Source organism: Phodopus roborovskii, unplaced genomic scaffold, assembly GCF_943737965.1.
Source record: "Phodopus roborovskii unplaced genomic scaffold, PHOROB, whole genome shotgun sequence".
Lineage (NCBI taxonomy): Eukaryota > Metazoa > Chordata > Mammalia > Rodentia > Cricetidae > Phodopus > Phodopus roborovskii.
Genome location: NW_026126540.1, coordinates 17,233,382 through 17,251,798, shown reverse-complemented (window position 1 = coordinate 17,251,798; position 18,417 = coordinate 17,233,382). Strand labels below are relative to the sequence as shown.

The window sequence follows — 18,417 nt, the reverse complement described above, 5'->3', positions numbered from 1 at the left end:
TTTGTACAGCCATTTTGGAGATCAGTATGGCGATTCCTCAGGAAAATGGGAATCAGTCTACCTCAGGACCCCTCTTAGGCATATACCCACATGATGCATGTCCATGCAACAAAGACATGTGCTCAAATGTGTTTGTAACAACATTATTCGTAATAGCAAGAAGCTGGAAGCAACTGAAGAATGGATAAAGAAGATGTGGCACATTTACACAATGGAACACTATTCTACGAAAAAAAAAAAAGCAATGGAATCTTGAAATTCACAGGCAAGTGGATGGGACTTGAAGAAATTATCCTGAATGAGGTAACCCAGTCACAAAAAGAGGAACATGGTATGTACCCCATATGTGAATTTTAGACATAGAGCAAAGGATCATCAGCCTATAACTCACACCACCAGAAAAACTAGGCTACAAGGAGGATTATAAGAGATTCATATAAGGTCCCCCACAGAATGGGGAAGGGACAAAATCTCCAGAGCACATGGGGAGGCTAGGATGGGCAGTGAGTGGAGAGGGGACTAGGAGAAAGAGAAGGGGAGGAGAGGAAAGCACGTGAGACTGGAAAGATTGAGTAAGGGCAGAAATAGATGAGAGGAGAGAGAGAAAGAGAGAGAGAGAGAGAGAGAGAGAGAGAGAGAGAGTATAAAAGAGGGAGCCATTATAGGTTTGAAGAGAAAACTGAATCTATAGAAATGTCCAGAGACCTGCAGGACTGACCCCAACTAACAATTTGAGCAACAGTAGAAAGGCTACCATAAATGCCATTCCCTGATAATGAGATCAATGACTAATTTATCCACCATAATGGAGCCCTCATCTAGTAGCTGATAGAAACAGAAGGAAACACCCACAACTAGACACTGAGCCGAACTGGAATTCAGATGCAGAGAGGGAGGACAAGACCAGGCTGAAGAAACACATAGAGACAGCTGACCTGAACAAGGAGGAGTTAATGGGCCCCCAGACTGATAGCTGGGAATGCAGTATGGGGCTGACTCAGACCCCCTTGAACTTGTGTCTTAGCTAGAAGGCCTGAGCAGTCTAAGGGACCTCAGACAGTGGAATCAGGACGTATTCCTGGTGCACAAAAGGACTTTGGGGGCACATTTCCCATGGAGGGATACTCCCTTAACCTAGAGACAGAAGAGAAGTCCTAGTCTCTACTCCAAATGACTTAACAGATGTAGACGACCCCTCCTGGAGGGCATCCCCCTACATGTGGAGTGGGGGGGGGAAGAGGAGGGTGGTTGGGGTGCATGGGAGGGTGGAAGAGAGAGGAAGAGGGAGGGAGGGGGAGGGAACTGGGTCAATATGTAAAAAAAAAAAGGATAATCTATAAAATTCTTTCTCATGACTTAAATGTGTATCAAAAGTACATGCTGTTTGTGATGATGTTTTGAAACACTAAAATACGAGTATTTTTAAAAAGAGAAATGCTGCTGGATTAATCCAATTTATATATTTTAAAAATGCTTTGACTTCAAAATTTAAGTCTAAGGATAGGTTACTTGGGAAAATAATTTTTATTTTTGTTTCCACAGAAAATGAAAAGCTATGGATTCCTTACAGACTACCATGGTTTGATCAAGACAGACCCCCTGAAAAAGTGTCCCAGGTGATCCAACATAAACTGCTGGGATAAGTCAGCCTTGCAGACCAGGAAAACAAAGATTTCTTCATCTTTTTAGGATTCCCATGACAGTGCCCCCTACCAGCAGGAAACAGTTTGGAAAGAACGACACCCAAAATCCCAAATAATAATGTTTTCATTTATATGGGGTTGGTTATAATTGGTTAATGACCACAACCAATCTTTTTAAAGGTAAAAAGGGGATTATGGTATAGATGTGTATACTTTGTTTTGGGATGGATTTCTATTTATTGATACAAATTTAAGGTCAGTTTTGTGATATGTATATTTCTCCTCTTGTTTAGGTATTGTGTTTATATAGTTCATTTAGAAATGCAATGTATAATTTAGTACAGATTACAGATAGTTACCTATAATAGTCAAAACTTATAGTTTAGTTAGGATTTCTAGATATACAGAGATGAATAGGTATTCTTCAAACCTATCAAAGACTTACACAATATGGCATTTAAATTGGTTTAGTGTTTTTCTTAACAATGAGGCATAACTGTTCCTGGCACACTACCTACATCAGAAAGAAAGATGGACATTGGAGAAACTCGATATGGGGTTTGCTTTCAATATGGCAAGACTAGCTATTTGGGAAAGATATTGCTCTTGTCTGGACTGTTTGACTTTATGCTGTATAAACCGGACATGCAGGACCCACAGGAAAGTGACTGCTGATACAAGATGAACATTGCTACAGGGTTCCTGCTTCATGGAAGAGTCTGCCAGACAGTGTACAGAATACAGAGAAAAGTGACTGACAAACTGCCAATACAGGTGTACAGTTTAAAGTTTCCTGCTTTTCTGAGAAGTCTGACAGACACACTATGGCCTATAGGCTGAAGAACTTCAGGTGACTGATCAGGTAGCAAGATGTCCCTGTTATTTCTAGAATTTATATATTATCCTGCTGTGGGTTTTGATGGAGTTGAAGACAGATAGTTATGGTTATAGTTTTCCTTAGTTAGGATTAAAGATAAGTTACTTTAGGCTCGCAAAGATAGGATAGATGATAGAATATTTTCTTTAAATCTTGCTAAATATTAATGGACTAAATATTGTTCACTGTGGTTCTTATTTGATAAATGTTTTGTTATATATTTTACTATGTTAAAGTTAAAACCCTTTTTTATTTTAGACAGAAAAGAGGAGATGATGGGAGATGTCATTCTGTAAATATGTTTCTCGTATTGGTTAATGAATAAAGCATTGTTGGCCAATAGGAAAGCAAGATAGGTGGGACTAGGAGACAAGGAGGATTCTGGAACTAGTAGAGAAGGAGATTCAAAGTGTAGGACAGAAAGAGGAGAATGCTGGGCCCTCTCTCCAGTAAGATAAGACCACATGGAAATACTTAGAATAATAGAAATTTAGACAGAGTTAGCCAATAAAAAAAATGCTAGTAACAGGCCAACAGAATTATATCTAAAAACAAAAACAAAAAAATGGTACTGGAAAAACAGGATATTAACATGCAGAAAATTGCAAATAGATACACATCTCTCACCATGCACAAAACTAAAATCCAGTTGGAGCAAGGACCTCAACATAAATCCAGCTACAATGAACCTGATAGAAGAGAAAGTGGGAAGTAGCCTGAAATGCATTGGCACAGGAGACCACTTCCTAAATACAACAGCAGTAGCACAGACACTAAGAGCAACAATCAATAAATGGGACTTCCTGAAATGCTTCTGTAAGGCAAAGGACACTGTTAATAAGACAAAACAGCAGCCTACAGAATGGGAAAAGATCTTCTCCAATCCCACATCTGACAGAGGGCTCATCTCTAAAATTTATAAAGAACTTAAGAAACTAGACATCAAAATACAAAATAACCCAACTGAAATATGGGGCATAATGGCCCCCTGGAGAAGAGGAAAAGGACAAGATCTCCTAAGACAATTGGGAGCATGGGGGGAGGGGGGAGTTAGGAGAAAGAGAAGGGAAGAAGAGGAGGGGGGAGGAGGACATGAGGGAGCAGGAAGATTGAGTCAGGAGAAGAATAGAGGAGAGCAAGAAAAGTGGTACCTTAATAGAGAGAGCCATTATAGATTTAAAGAGAAATCTGGCACTAGGGAAAGGTCCAGAGACTCACAAGAGTGACCCCAAATAAGAATCTAAGCAGTAGTGGAGAGGCTACCTTAAGTGCCCTTCACAATAAAGAGATTTATGACTACCTTTAATGCCATCCTCAAGCCTTTATCCAGAAGCAAACACCCACTGTTAAGCATTGAGCAGAACTCTTGGAACCCAGTTGCAGAGAGGGACAAGTGATGAGTAAAGGGGGTCAAGACAAGGCTGGGGAAACCCACAGAACCATCTGGCCTGAACAAGAGGGAGATCATGGACCCCAGACTAATATCTGGGAAACTAGCATAGGAACGAACCAGGCCCCCTGACGCAGGTGTCTGTTAGGAGGCCTGAGAAGTCTAACAGGCCTCTGGTAGTGAACAGTATTGATTCCTAGTGTATGAATGGACTTTGTGAGCTCACTCCCCATAGAGGGATACTCTTTCAGTCTAGACACACAGGGGAGAGCCTAGACCCTGCTCCAAATGATGTCACAGACTTTAGTGATCTCTCATGGAATGTCTCACCCTCCCTGGGGAACAGAAAGGGAATGGGATGTGGGGTCAGTGGGGGAAATGGGAGGATGGGATGGAGAAGGAACTGGGATTGATATGTAAAATAAGATTTTTCTAATTTAAATGAAAATAGAAAAGAAAAAGGGGGTATAGAGCTAAGCAAAGAATTCTCATCAGAAGAATCTCAAATGGCCAAAAGACATTTAAGGAAGTGTTCAACATCCTTAATCATCATGAAAATGCAAACCAAAATGATTCTGAGGTGCCATCTTACACCTGTCAGAATGGCTAAGATCAAAAATACTGAGAGCAGCTTATGTTGTAGAAGATGTGGAGTCTGTGAATACTCCTCCACTACTGGTGGGAGTGCAAACTTGTACAACCATTTTGGAAATCAGTATAGCAGTTTCTAAGAAAATTGGGAATCAAACTACCTCAAGCCCCAGAGATACCACTCTTGGACATTTAACCAAAGGAAGCTCAATCATATCACAAGGACATTTGCTCAATAATGTTCATAGTAACATTATTCCTAATAGTCAGAACCTGGAATCAACCTAGATGCCCCTCAACTATAAAATAGATAAGGAAAATGTAATACATTGACACAATGGAGAACTACTTAGTGGGAAAAATTAAGACCTCATGAAATTTTCAAGTAAATGGATGGAACTAGAAAAAAATCTGAGTGAGAAAACCCATATTCAGAAAGACAAACATGATATGTATTCACTCATAAGTGGATATTACCTCTAAAGCAAAGTATAACCAGATTAAAATGCACTCCGGAGAACCTAGGTAATAAGAGGGACACATGAATCACCCTAGGAAGAGAAATTTTATGATATCTATAGGGCAAACTGGGGTGGAGATGGTAAGGGGAGGATAAGAGAGGTGAGAACAGCTGAGAACAAGATGGCCCAGGTGGGAACAGATGCAGTAGAAGAGCAATGAAAGAGATATCTTAATAGAGAGCCACTATGGGTTTAGGGAGAAACCTGGTGCTGGCATAACTCCCAAGAACTCACAATGAGGACCCCAGCTAATATTCCTAGCAATAGTGAAGAGGATGCCTGTAGTGGCCTACCCCTGTAATCATATTGATGAATACCCCAACTGTCATCATAGAGTCCTCATCCAGTAACTGATGAAACCAGATGCAGAGATGCACAACCAAGAACCAGGTAGAGTTCTAGAAATCCATTTGAAGAGAAGGAGGAGGGAACATATGAGCAAGGAAGGTTAAGATCATGATGGACAAATCTACAGAGACAGCTGAAGCAAGCTCATGGAAACTTATAAACTCTACAACTATGAAGACTCCAGGGGACTGAACTAGGCCCTCTCTATGTGGGAAACAGTTGTGAACCTTGAAACATCAGAGAGGCCCCTGGCAGTAGGACCATGATACAAGCCTGGCACATGAGCCAGCTTGTTGGAGCCTGTTTCTTAGGGTGGAATGCCATGCCCAGTGGCAGTAGGACCAAGATGTAATCCTGATATATGAGCCAGCTTGTTGGAGCCCATTCCCTATGGTGGGACGCCATGCTTACTCTTAATGAATGAGATAGGGGCCTGGCTCAGCCCAAACCTATTGTGCTAGACTATGTTGACTCCTCCAGGGAGCTCTTACATATGAGAAGGGCTAGTGGGAGGTGAAGGAGAGTGGGAGGAGTCGAGGAGGCATGGGAGGAGGGGGTGGGAGGGAGAACTATGGTTAGAATGTAAGATGAAATTAAAAAAAAATTAAAAATGGAAAAAAAAGAATCATCTTTTTGGGACTGGGTTACCTCAGGATTGGTTCATCAAATTCCATTCATTTGCTTGGGAATTTCAATATTCCATTGATTTTTTCTGATGTGTAGTATTCCATTGTATAAATGTACCACATCGTTATCCATTTTTCAGTTGAGGGGCATCTAGGTTGCTTCCAGGTTCTTGCTATTACAAATAATGCTGCTATGAACATAATTAAACAGATGTCTTTGTTGCATGGATATGGGTCATTTAGGTATATGCCTAAGTGCAGAATTGCTGGGTCCTGTGGTAGACTAATTCTCATTTTCATGAAGAACTGCCATACTGATCTCCAAAATGGCTGTACAATTTTGCACTCCCACCAGCAGTGGAGGAGTGTTCCCCTTTCTTCACATCATCTGTATTCACTCATGTATGGATTTTAGACAAAGAGCAAAGGAACACCAGTCTATAATTCACACCAGCCAGAAAAACTAGGATACAAGCAGGAACCTAAGAAATTCATACAAGGTCCCTCACAGAAGGGGAAAGGAGGAAGATCTCCTCAGCATATTGGGAGTGGAGGGGCAGTGAGTGGAGAGGGAATTAGGAGAAAGAAAAGGGGAGGAGAGGAGAACATGTGGGATCAGGAAGATTGAGTATGGTAACCAAAACTAAGAGCAAAAAAGAGATACCATAATAGAGGGAGCCATTATAGGTTTGAAGAGAAAACTGACCCCAGAGAAATGTCCAGAGACCTGCAAAGATGACCCCAACTAACAATCTGAGCAACAGTGGAAAGGTTACTTTAAATGTGCTTCCCTGGTAATGAGATTGATAACTAACTTATCCACCATCATAGAGCCCTCATCTAGTAGCTGATGGAAACAGAAGTAGACACCCACAGCTAAACTCTGAGCCAAACTTCTGGAATCCAGTTGTAGAGAGGGAGGAGTGAAAAGAAAAGGTGTCAAGACCAGGCTATAGAAACCCACAGAGGCAGCTGACCTGAACAATGGGGAACTTATAGACCACCCCTCCAAACTGATAGCTAGGAAATCAGTACATGACTGACTCAGATCTCCTGAACATGGGTCTCAGTTAGAAGGCCTGGGCAGTCTAAAGGACCTCTGACAATGGAACCAGGATGTATCCCTGGTGCATGAAAGGACTTTGGGAGCACATTCCTCATGGAGTGATACTCCCTTAGCCTAGAGGCAAGAAGGAGGGCCTAGACGCTATTCCAAATGATTTGACAGATTTTGTTGGTCCCTCCTGGAAGGGATCTCCCTCCATGTGGAGTGGAAGGGTGGGATGGGATAGGAGGGGGTTGGTTGGGGTCATGGGAGGAAGAAGGGAAGGAGGAAGGAAGGGAGGGAGAAGGAACTGGGATCACTGGGATCGATAAGTAAAACAAAAAACGTGTGTATATATATATATATATATATATATATATATATTAAAAGATTATATTATGAAGGAATTATTTTTTTAAAAAAATCATTATCATCAACAAAACAATCTCTTAGCTCCAGGGAAGAAACTCTGAGCATAAGGAGTGAGGTAAAGAAATTCCAAACCCAAGGGAAGGGGAACTGGAGAGCAATGGAGCCATGGGAACCAAGGCAACTTCACTAACTCCAGCTTGACACAGCTGGCAAATCTGCTCTAGGAAAGGGCAGCAGAGGCCAATGGCACTCAATGCTCGACTTGCATCCTGTTCCTAATTGGTGAGAATTAACAAATAACTCCCTGATTACAGTTTGGCTCCCTGTGTCTTTATTCCTAGAAAGAAAATAACTAGTCATTTCAACATGGCTATTGATATTCACACAGAAATTATTCTTCATACTTCAAGCCTGATACCATGATGTATGTGTACGTCTCTTTTGCAGAGCTTGATGAATCCCACTAGATGAGGCTAGCTTTGCAGGATCAAGCCAGTTAAAAATTCCACCACATGGAGCTGAAGAAGGAGGAGGCTTTGGGATTGAGAGCCCTTGTTGTTGATGCAGAAGGCCAAAGTCAGATTGCCAATGCTTACATGGCACCCTAAACCTGTCTGTAATTCCAGTTCCAGGAATCTGACATTCTTTTTTGGCCTACATGGCCACACGATGTACATATGTGTTGCAATATATGGATGCAGGCAAAACACTCATACTCATAAAATAAAAATAATAAGTAACTCCAGCATGGATGAGGGAGGGGCTACTGAGACCCCACCCCTAACTAAGGAGCTATTGGCAGTCAATGGCTGCTGGAGAGTAACTTATCTGTGGAGGGTGTGGCCACATCCCAGGATAACCTCACACCCATGCATATATGGGCACATTAATTGGACCCAGTGGGTTAAAAGTAATAATGATAATAATAGAAATTAATATTTCAAAAGAGGACATGAATTTAGCAGGATCCTAGGGAGAACAGGCAGAGAAGTTAGGGGTGTGTAGTATGATCAGGATACACTATATACATTGTGAAATTTTCCAAGAATAAATAAAAAAAACTTTTCTTATATGAATAGAATAATAATAAATTAAGGTAAATAAGATATCTCAGCTTCTGTGTCTGAGACCCAGATGGGGCCTTGGATGAATTCACAGAGATGAAAATTGTCTTGTGGTATATGCCTTTTGAGAAAACTTAACCTTGCCTAAGACTTTCTTTCTGTCTCCTTCAGGATTATCTTAAATCACAGATAAGGTAAAAAATTCTATATTGGTTCTCATTCTTATGAAGTTCATCTCACATGCAAGACTGGTCCCACGTAATGAAGTGGAATGGCAGAAAATATTTGTTTCTTCCCCTTCGTTGCCATAAACATTAAAAATCCCTGGTGACATGGAGCTGCCTGCTCTTATGTTTATGGGGTAAATTTATTTCCTTAGAAAGTACAATTCTTATCTAGTTTGTACAGAAAATGAACCAGATGGCAGGGCTTCGGAAACTGCAAAGACTTCACAATGATTATACAACCGTTAAGTAATAGCTCCTCACTCTAGTTAGAACCTAAACCCTGCTAACTTTATAAACTTCATGTCAAGATTTAAGACAGAAGGAAAATCGCCACAATAACAACTGAAGTGATGACTGGTGTCCTCCTACAGCTTAATCTAATCCTTGCAGCATCCTTGTGAGGAAGTCATTACTGCTTCTACTTTATGGAAAGGGAACTCGCTCATCATGAGCAGTGGGACCATGACAGGCTCACCCGCCCTGCTTCAATAATGCGTGTCACATTTCCACACTGCCCAGCTGATGGAGAACAGCAGCTCAATGGAGTTCCTGCCAAAGTGCTGGAAGACAGTTTTCTCCTCCAAAATATCAAGATGTAAGTAGGTTACTCAGTTTACAATATTAAATATATTTTACTAGTTAGCTTACCCCATGTGTCATCATTTTTCAATATTGTTTCAAGTTTTCCAAAGTCTGAGTACTTAACATCTAAGCCAGGGTATCAAAAATAATTCATAATGTCAATTTTCCACCCCAGGGCAATTCACAGAAATGCATGAAGTTCTGAACACCCACACTGAGGATGACAGTTGCTGGTTCATCCTCATCAGGATGTCCACAGTATTAGAAGGGAAACAGAATCACAGAGAAAGCTGGCTTCGGGGAGGCCCGTTTCATCATTTAGTGCATTTCTGCATTGTGAGTAACCAAGTAGTTTATTCCTAATTTTTGAAAAAGCTCTGGGCTTCCTGGTAACGCATCACTTTAGAAGCTTCCTCTGTGTCGTGCAAAGATAGAGATGGGGGAAATGCTCTATCACAAAGAAAGAAAGAGAGAAAGAGCATTGGAGAGTCATGAACAGAGTGATAGGACTGCAGAGAGGTGGAGAAACAGAAGGGTGATCTGGGAAAAAAAACATAAAAAGCACAAGGCTCTGGCCACCGTGCTGCCCCTCTGCATGAAGAGAGGAGGCAGAAGCCTGAGGAACATGGCCAGGTGAAGAGATCAGCAGTGCTAATCTCAGGCCTGTCCACAATCATTGTGAGCCTCAAATACACACAAGGGTTCGGGACACTTCTCTGGCAAGAGAAGAATTCCTTTTTGCCAGTCTCCATGGCTCAGAGAGCCCTGGCCAGGGGCCATTTTGAGAGAGATCCCATTGTCTAAACTGAGCTATCCCAGAGACCTAAGAACTAGGAAGAAGCACATAGCACAGCCTGATAAGAGACAGCGTTGTGAGTGATGGAGAATGGAGGACCACACACAGGCAAACAGAAAAGTGCAGCCAGCAGAAGGCTCAGGCGGTGAAGTGTCCAGGGAAGCCTAGTCTAGCCCTGAGTGGTAGGAGATAATCTCACTACCTAAGCAACCTGGAGGTTTGGTAGCCCTGAGCCTGGACTCAACAACAGGTAGATCTAACTTCTGGAACCATCTATCCACTGTTCAGAGTTGTATAGTTCAAAGGAGTAATATAATCCAGACCTACATTCCCCAGAAGGGTTTTTACTAGATTTTGAAGGTATGGTAAACAAACTTACCTGCGTAGAACCCAACATACTCAGGAGACACCCCTCAACTTAAATATTAGCTACTCAAGGATGGACAAACTGGGGATTCTCTGGAGAGTGGGAAACCTACCTAGTCCACAGACTACAACAAAGTGTGGCAAGTAGAGGCTCCTTATACACAAAGAAAGGGGGCTGCTGAAGTTAAGGCCATTCTGACAGATGTCAGTGTATCTCAAGAGCCAAGATGTGGTACTAGCCTTGATACTCATTAACAGATAGGTAGATACAAACAAAGATCCTGGATATAATGGAGTCTTAGCCAGCTGTGAAGAAGGATGAAATTCTACTAATTGCAGGAAGACAGGAGGAACTGGAAATGACCATCCTTACAGAAAAAAGACAGACTCAGAAAAACAAGCAGACACATCCTCTGATGTGTGAAATCCATATAGAAGTAATATCCACATATACATAATAGTTATGTGTATATGAAACATGAGTAGAGAGGGAAAGCTGTGGGGGAGGAAGAAATGCCTAAAGGTAGAGTGCAGACGGAAGCACCGGACAGTCACTGGAAAAGAATGACAGAATGTTGTATGTGTCCTCTCAAATGTGTAATCTAGACTTACATACACCTATACATGTACATGTGTGTGTGCATTTATATGTGTGTGCACATGTGTATATTACTTGAAAGTAGAAAGCAGGAGGGTAACTATTTTGAGGTAGGAAGGAGCTTGGTGAGAGAGATGAGAGTGGGGAGGAGGTACAAGGCATCATAGTGATCTAGGTACAATGACAGATATTCATGAATATGTCTTAAAACTCATTATTTTGCACACTAAAATTAATGAAATAAAGGTAAAGAATTATAAGTTCAACTGATATTGGAAAATAAAGAAGTGTTCAAAATGGTCAAATCCCATCTAACCCAGCATGAAAACTGGGGGTGGGGTGGCAGAGAAGAGGGCCTCGCACCTGCTGCCTGCTGACCTACTGAGCTTGCCTTGTGGCAACTGCTCCCACTGAGGGACTTCTTGAATCTTAAAGACTTCCCTGGAAAATGCAAAATGTAGTCAACTAAGGTTGCGATGAGGAATCCTAATCACTATTGAATGGGTTTAAAGATGTCTAGAGGGTTATTAAAGCACACTTCTGACTGTGGCTGTGAAGGTGCTTCCAAAACACCAACATGGGGGGACCAAGTAGAAGGGAAATACCTTCCCTAGCTGTGTGCAGGAACACAAGATAGGTGGGAACATAGATGGAAGAAACAGAGAGAAGCAAGGAGCTCAGGAAGTGCTCTCTCCCTCTCCTCCCTCTTCCTCCCTCCTCTCTCTCTCTCTCTCTCTAATTTAGTGCAATGATGATTTATAATAACAACAAAAATAACCCACTTAGTATGTCAAATATCTCTTACTCATAAGATATCTAAGGGACCTACAAGAAATTAAAACTTCTGTAATGTTTTTCATTTGAATAGGAAGGCTTAAATTTAGGTGCATTTGGAGACAACAAAGATCATTCTGGATGTTATAAACTGATGTTTAATAACAATAAGATCCTTCTAATACTGATTGGTATTCTGAAATATCTTGATCGTATTGAAGTAAAAGAATAGAAAACACTAAGTAAAATATCTTCCTTGTGTCTGCAATCACTGGCAGTTTGCATTGAATCCATGCTCCAGGAAAAGCCGTATCTGCTGAAAATGTTAACCAATGCTTTATGCTTAGCTCAGAACCTAGGTACTCTTCCTCATCTGGTAACTTGCTCTGATCACACTCAACAACTTTCATCCTTTCCCTTTCCTGAACATCCTCTGCTTTTGTTCTACCTCTTGGCCGATACTAAACACCTTCCCATTTTATTCTGTCTACATCTCATTATACCTGGCCATTCACAGATGCCACATGATTGCATTACCTGTGAAGTATTTCTAACAAACTTTCCTGAAGCTTTAATATTTCTTAAATACATTGCTAGAATATTAAGTTCCTTTTAACAGATAGTTGTTTTTACATCATCAGATTAATTCCAAATATATAAAAAAATACTAAAGAGGATAATGTTACTAACAGTTAGAAATCACATGGAACTAGGAGGAAGGAGATTTCTCATTCCTTCATCCTTTAGCTTGTTAAAACAAGTCTTAAGTAAGAAGAACCAACCTCAGAAGGAATAAGTGGTTTGATCTTCATTCCATCCTACCCTGACATTTTATTTCAGAGTGATCAGTATTAGCTGTGCCTGTTCAGACATGCATCTTCTCCAAGGGTCTGGTGTGTCAAAAGCTTGGTGAAAACCCAAGGTGGTACTACAGTGAAACAGTGGTACCTCAGGAGACAGGCCTAGTGGGAGGCTGTTAAGTCCTTAGGGGCATATCTTCAAAGGGCACTGTATTCCCACTCTATCTTCCCACTGTGCTTCCTGTTTAGTGAAGTGAATTGTCTGCTCTTCCATACTCTGCCACCATGATATTGCCTCAACAGAGACCCAAAGCAATGGGACCACTCATTTTGTGTGGAACTTCCAGAACAATGAAGCAAAAGAGAGGTCTTGTTCTTATAAACTAGTTGGTTCTAGCATTTCATTGTAGCCTTGCAGAACTAATAAAATCACATTGATTATAACTTTCCAACATCACTGCTAAACCAAACTTGTGGAAACTCACAAACTCTAGATCAACAGCTGGGGAGCCTCCATAGGACCGAGATAGGCCCTCTGCATGTGGGTGACAATTGTGTAGCTAGGTCTATCTGAAAGATGGTCCTGACTCTAGTGCATCCCTGGTGCATAAGCTAGAGGAGCCCATTCCTTGTGGTCTTGTGCCATGTTCCGCCTTAATGTGGGAGGTGAGTCTTGATCCTGCCTCAACTTAATGGGCCAGGTGTTGTCAAACCCCCATGGGAGCCCTTACCCTGTGGGAGGAGTGGGTGGGAGTGGGCTGGGGGAAGGTGAGGGTGCAGGCAGAGGAGTGGGAGGGAGAACTGTGGTTGGAATGCAAAATGAAATTAAAAAGAAAAGACTTTCCAGCATCATGAACTGAGTAGACTCATAAGTTTGCAACTGTAAATACAATGTCAATCTTCTATACTCTATATTAAAGCATTTTGCCCAAATTGGTGCAATATTCAAGAAACTTGAGGATATGCTCACCTGGCTCACAGTTTTCAGTCACGACTCCTGTGTATAGATGGTGGCTGAAGGAGATCTTCACATCTTCTCCTTCCATGTGAACAACTAAGAGGCCGGTGGTTGCCTTTGCTGGGACCCCTTGATCTGTGGCTTTTAACTGCACCCAAATAGGAAAATATTCTGAAGATGGATTCTGCTGAAGTTTTATTTCACCTGTATATTCATCGATAGAAAATGCTGACTGGGTGTCTGCAAAACTGAAGGTGACAGTTCCATTGGGCCCTGCGTCTGGGTCGCTGGCTCTCAGATGGACAATGGCCTGGTTCAGGGGCAGCTTGGGGGAGAGGAAAATATCAACTGGGTTCTCTTCCCAAACAGGATCATTGTCATTAGCATCAGTGACAGATATGAGTAGAGTCAACATGCTGCTCTTTGCGCCTTGGGTGCTGCAGTCTCTGGCCACAACCTGGAATGTGTGCTGAGGTCTGGCTTCTCGGTCAAGGACATGGCTAGTTCTCAGTGTCCCTGTTACATGATCTACAGTGAATGCACCAGAAGTTTCCTCCAACAGAAAATATTCTACCTGCCCATTGAGGCCCTCATCCCTATCCACAGCAGACAGCTCCAGGACCACAGTGCCTACTTCGGCATCTTCTCTCACAGATGACTGGTAATGAAGCATGGGAAAAGAAGGGCTGTGGTCATTGTCATCCAAAACCCTAACGTGCAACTGCATCACAGAGCTTTGAGATGGAAGCCCCAAATCTGAGCACAAGATAATGAGGGTAAAATTGTTGATCTGCTCCCGGTCCAAAGCACGAGTTGTTGAGAGTTCTCCTGAGATTGTATCAATAGCAAAGTACTCATCAGTGTTTCCACCTGTCACAGAAAACATTGCAAATCCATTTGAAATGGAAAAGTTATAATTAATATGCTCACTAGTTATTTTATTGCTTACTTACTAAGAAGTTAATTAATATTAAATATTAATTTAATATTTATTTCCTGATTATTGTATCTTAGCACTTTTCTAAGTCCTGAGAATAACTGAGCATAGCAAACACCCTGACTTCTTAATATGTGTCTTAGAACATGTACAACAATCTATTCTTTTGTTCATATGTCTTGTTTTGTATCCATATATTTACCCATAACATTAAGATGTTTATTTTATTGACAATAAAACAAGATTCAGGGATAAGAAACATTGGTTTGGGTTTGTTTTGTTTCTGTTTGTTTGGTTTTTTTTTTTTTTGCTATCAATCAAAAATTGTATGTGGAGGAAGGCACTGGAGAGATGGCTCAGTGATTAACAGCACTTGCTGCTCTTCTAGAGGACCAAGTAAGTTCCCAGTACTTACATGGCAGCTCACAACCATCTATAATTCAAATTCCATGTGATCCAATACCATCTTCTAGCTTCCATATGCAGTGGAACACACACATACATATATACATACATGCAGAAAAACACACATACTTGTGAAATAAATAAAACACTCCAAGAAATTAACAAGAGGATTATAATAGTTTTCCAAAAATGTGACCAGCTACGGGGTTTATTTCAGCTGTGCAACACGCTATGTTCATCTCTTTTATGATCCCCTGGCACAGCATGTATGAGTCCTCATACTTGTGTCCGTTGGCTGCACATCTGTCCAGTTCTCCTGACATCAACAAGGACATTTTATTCATCTCTGTATCTTTCAAAATATGTGTTCTTTACTATTTTCCATGGAACCAACTTTAATAAAATTATAATTGAACACAGAGACAAAATATCTCAAAGTGCACATTACTGAAGTGAAAATTGTTCAAAGACACATTGGCCATATTCTTAAATGAGTGGTGGGATCAAAGTATCAGGCTCAATGGTATGGGGTCTTACTTGTTTGTAAGCACTTAAAGCATATGGGACTAGAGTGTTCTGAGAAAACAATTACAATAAATAGTATAGGGGCTCAGAAGAGAACTCATAAGACAGTTAATCTACAGCCAACATAGGGATGGTCAGATGCATTATATGACATTTGTGATTGAGAAAACAATTCATTTGCTCAATGAACATTGAGTGTGGTGCTATTATGTAACAAGTATGAGATCCTACTGTATACTACAAATATGCTTGATATTGTCATATACGGAAGAGTTAGATCTAGATCCCAAGACCTTACAGTCTAGGATGCAAAGGTCAGGACCCAGACATTAAGATATTCTCTTAACACTCATATTCAAGTGGTATGGGTGCACAGAGTTCCAACAGTGTATAGCATGTTAGCGTGGCTACAAAACGCTAGTGGAAACAATAAGATCCAGTGGGAAGAAGCAAGACTACAAATTTTGAAGACAGTGTTCATTGTAAAGCAAAGACTGTGAATGAAGTTCTAGAAATATGAGCACTTTGTAGCTGAAATGTCTTGGAACAATAAAAAAGAACTATATTCCCTTGGGGTTTGCATTTAGAATACAAGAAATGAGTTGTCACAACTGAAGGTATGGATTTGAGAGGAAAGCAAGGTCAAACCACAATTGGCCTATAGTTCATTGCAGAGCCTAAAGGGGAGAATAGGACTGATTTTAACAGAGCTGAGAGTCAGGTTTCTGTTTTAGGAAAAGACTGAGGAATCAAGTTAAGAGTTTATGAGAACAAGAAGATTTAGGAGGGAATTATTTTATTTGTACTTGAGCAAGTAGGAAGGCAAGGACTCTGAAATAGTAGGCACATAGGGGAAATGGATACATTCTAGGAGTACAAAGGTCAAAAAGCAAGACAAAAGAAGGAAATAGTCATGACTTAGCTTAAGTAAATGCTATGGTTTTGATGCTTAATAGGCCTCAGGGGTCCATGTGTAAAAAAAATTCTCTAACTTACAAGGTAATAGTACCTCTAGGACATGGGGCCTGGTAAGCCTGTAGGTTATAGGAAATGTAGCCTTGAAGCAGATCATGGGAGCCTTCATTTTCCACTCTTGTAAAATGTAAGCATGTTTTGTCTAACTTGTCATGTGTAGTTGACATGATGCCCAATTATAGTCCTAAAGTAATGATCCAATTGATCATGAATTAAAAATGGAGTCCATATAGCCTTTGTCCATTTGAATTTAATTATCTCAAGTGTTTTGTTATTATTACAAAAGGCTGGCATGAAAAAAATAAATGATGCGTAGATGACTCATTCCTAAAATAATGTCTGAAGATGTCAGGGGTGAAACTTTCCAAGGAGTATCTATAGACATGTAGCTTTAAGGAAGTTCCCAAAAGCTCAGCTTATACAGTCTTTTGCTAAATATATTTTGCCTGAGACTTCATCTATTGTAATTATTAGGTTTTGGTCAACTTGAGGCAAAACTAGGCTCATCTTGAAAGAGGGAACCTCACAGAGAAAATGCCTCCATCAGATTGACTTCCATGTAAGTCTGTGTGGAACTTTCTTGATTAGTGATTGATGTGAACGGGCCTAGCCCACTGTGGGTGGTGCCACCCCTAGGCAGGTGTCCTGGGTTATATAAGAAACAGAGCTGAATGTGAGCCCTGAGTATCATGCCAGTATGAAGCACTCCTCTATGGCCTCTGACTCAGTCTTTGCCAACAGGTTCATGCCTTGAGTTCCTTCCCTGACTTCTGTTCATGTTGGACTGTAAGCTGTAAGATGAAATAAACCCTTTCCTCCCCACGTTGCTTTTGGCCATGTTGTTGGTCACATCCACAGATATACAAGCTATGACACCTAGGATCATAAAAAAGAGTTTACTCTGCCATACTCATCTTTGTCATCACCCCTTTCTCAAACAAAAACAAATGACTGGTAATTAAGAGGTCATCCCCACCTAATACTGTCGATCAACTCTCCCCACTGATGTTCAATGCTGAAACAGCAACTGGTTTTAGTGACTAAAGTACACATCTTACTTCAAACAGAAAAGGTCTTTGATGCTAACCAAATTACAAGGTCTATTCAATTTCCCATGAGGGATAAATCACAGCAAAAGTTATGAGTAGGTTTGGGGTATATACAACTCAGAAAATATTCAAGTACTAACTTTACTTCTAGCAAGCAACTGTCCTCCCCACTTTCCAGATGTGCACAAGGGCTATGGAGCACAGCTTATGGAAGACCATGCACTCAATGCTTCTAAAGACCTGAATTCTGAACTCCATTGCTAGCATCAAAGGAGAAGTCCAAAAACATGGACAGTTGCTCTGTCTGTAGCAAAGGAAACTGGCAGGAAGACTATTACTGTTGTCTCTCTTGCTCTAAAGCAACAGATTGCTGTATATCCCTAGCTAAGCAAGAGGCTATGTCAGAAGGATCCTTGAGTACAGGATTTTAAGAAAAACCTGGGCAACATTATGAGATTTTGAGAGGGAGGGAAGGAAGGAAGGAAGAAAAGAAGGATGGAAGGAGGGAGTGGAGGCAAGGAGGAATGAAGGGAGGGAAAAGGGGAGGTAGGAAGGGAAGGAGGAAGGGAGGAAAGGAAGGTCTACATTCATAAACTGGGAAAAAGGTATCCACCAATTCTATTAAGAGATTCACGCTCAATACAATTTTCTTTTTAATAAACTATTTGCAAAAAAAATTAGACAGTATTTTTGATATTTTGATCTTTCAATAATCAACTCAACCTAAAATGACATTTAAGCTTAGATTTTATATTTATTAAATTAAATGTTAAATAACTTCCATTTCAATATATAGATATTCATTTACAGAAAATACAGTGTCAATAATTGATACAAGAATAAAAATCTACTTTATTATGGTAAATTGTAACAGGATATAGAAGGAGTTATCAACTCAAGATATAAAGAATAAAATAAAAGATCATATAAAGAAATAAAAAATAGGAA

At 40.7% G+C, this 18,417-nt stretch overlaps 1 protein-coding gene across 1 annotated transcript in view; it reads right to left on the bottom strand.

Annotated features, from left to right (window-relative positions):
• Dchs2 (dachsous cadherin-related 2) overlaps nt 1-18,417 on the bottom strand; it is a 221,061-nt gene that overhangs the window by 39,548 nt on the left and 163,096 nt on the right. Inside the window, exon 13 of the mRNA XM_051199069.1 lies at nt 13,591-14,448. Within this exon, the coding sequence (XP_051055026.1) occupies nt 13,591-14,448 (858 nt within the window). The remainder of the gene's footprint in view (nt 1-13,590; nt 14,449-18,417) is intronic.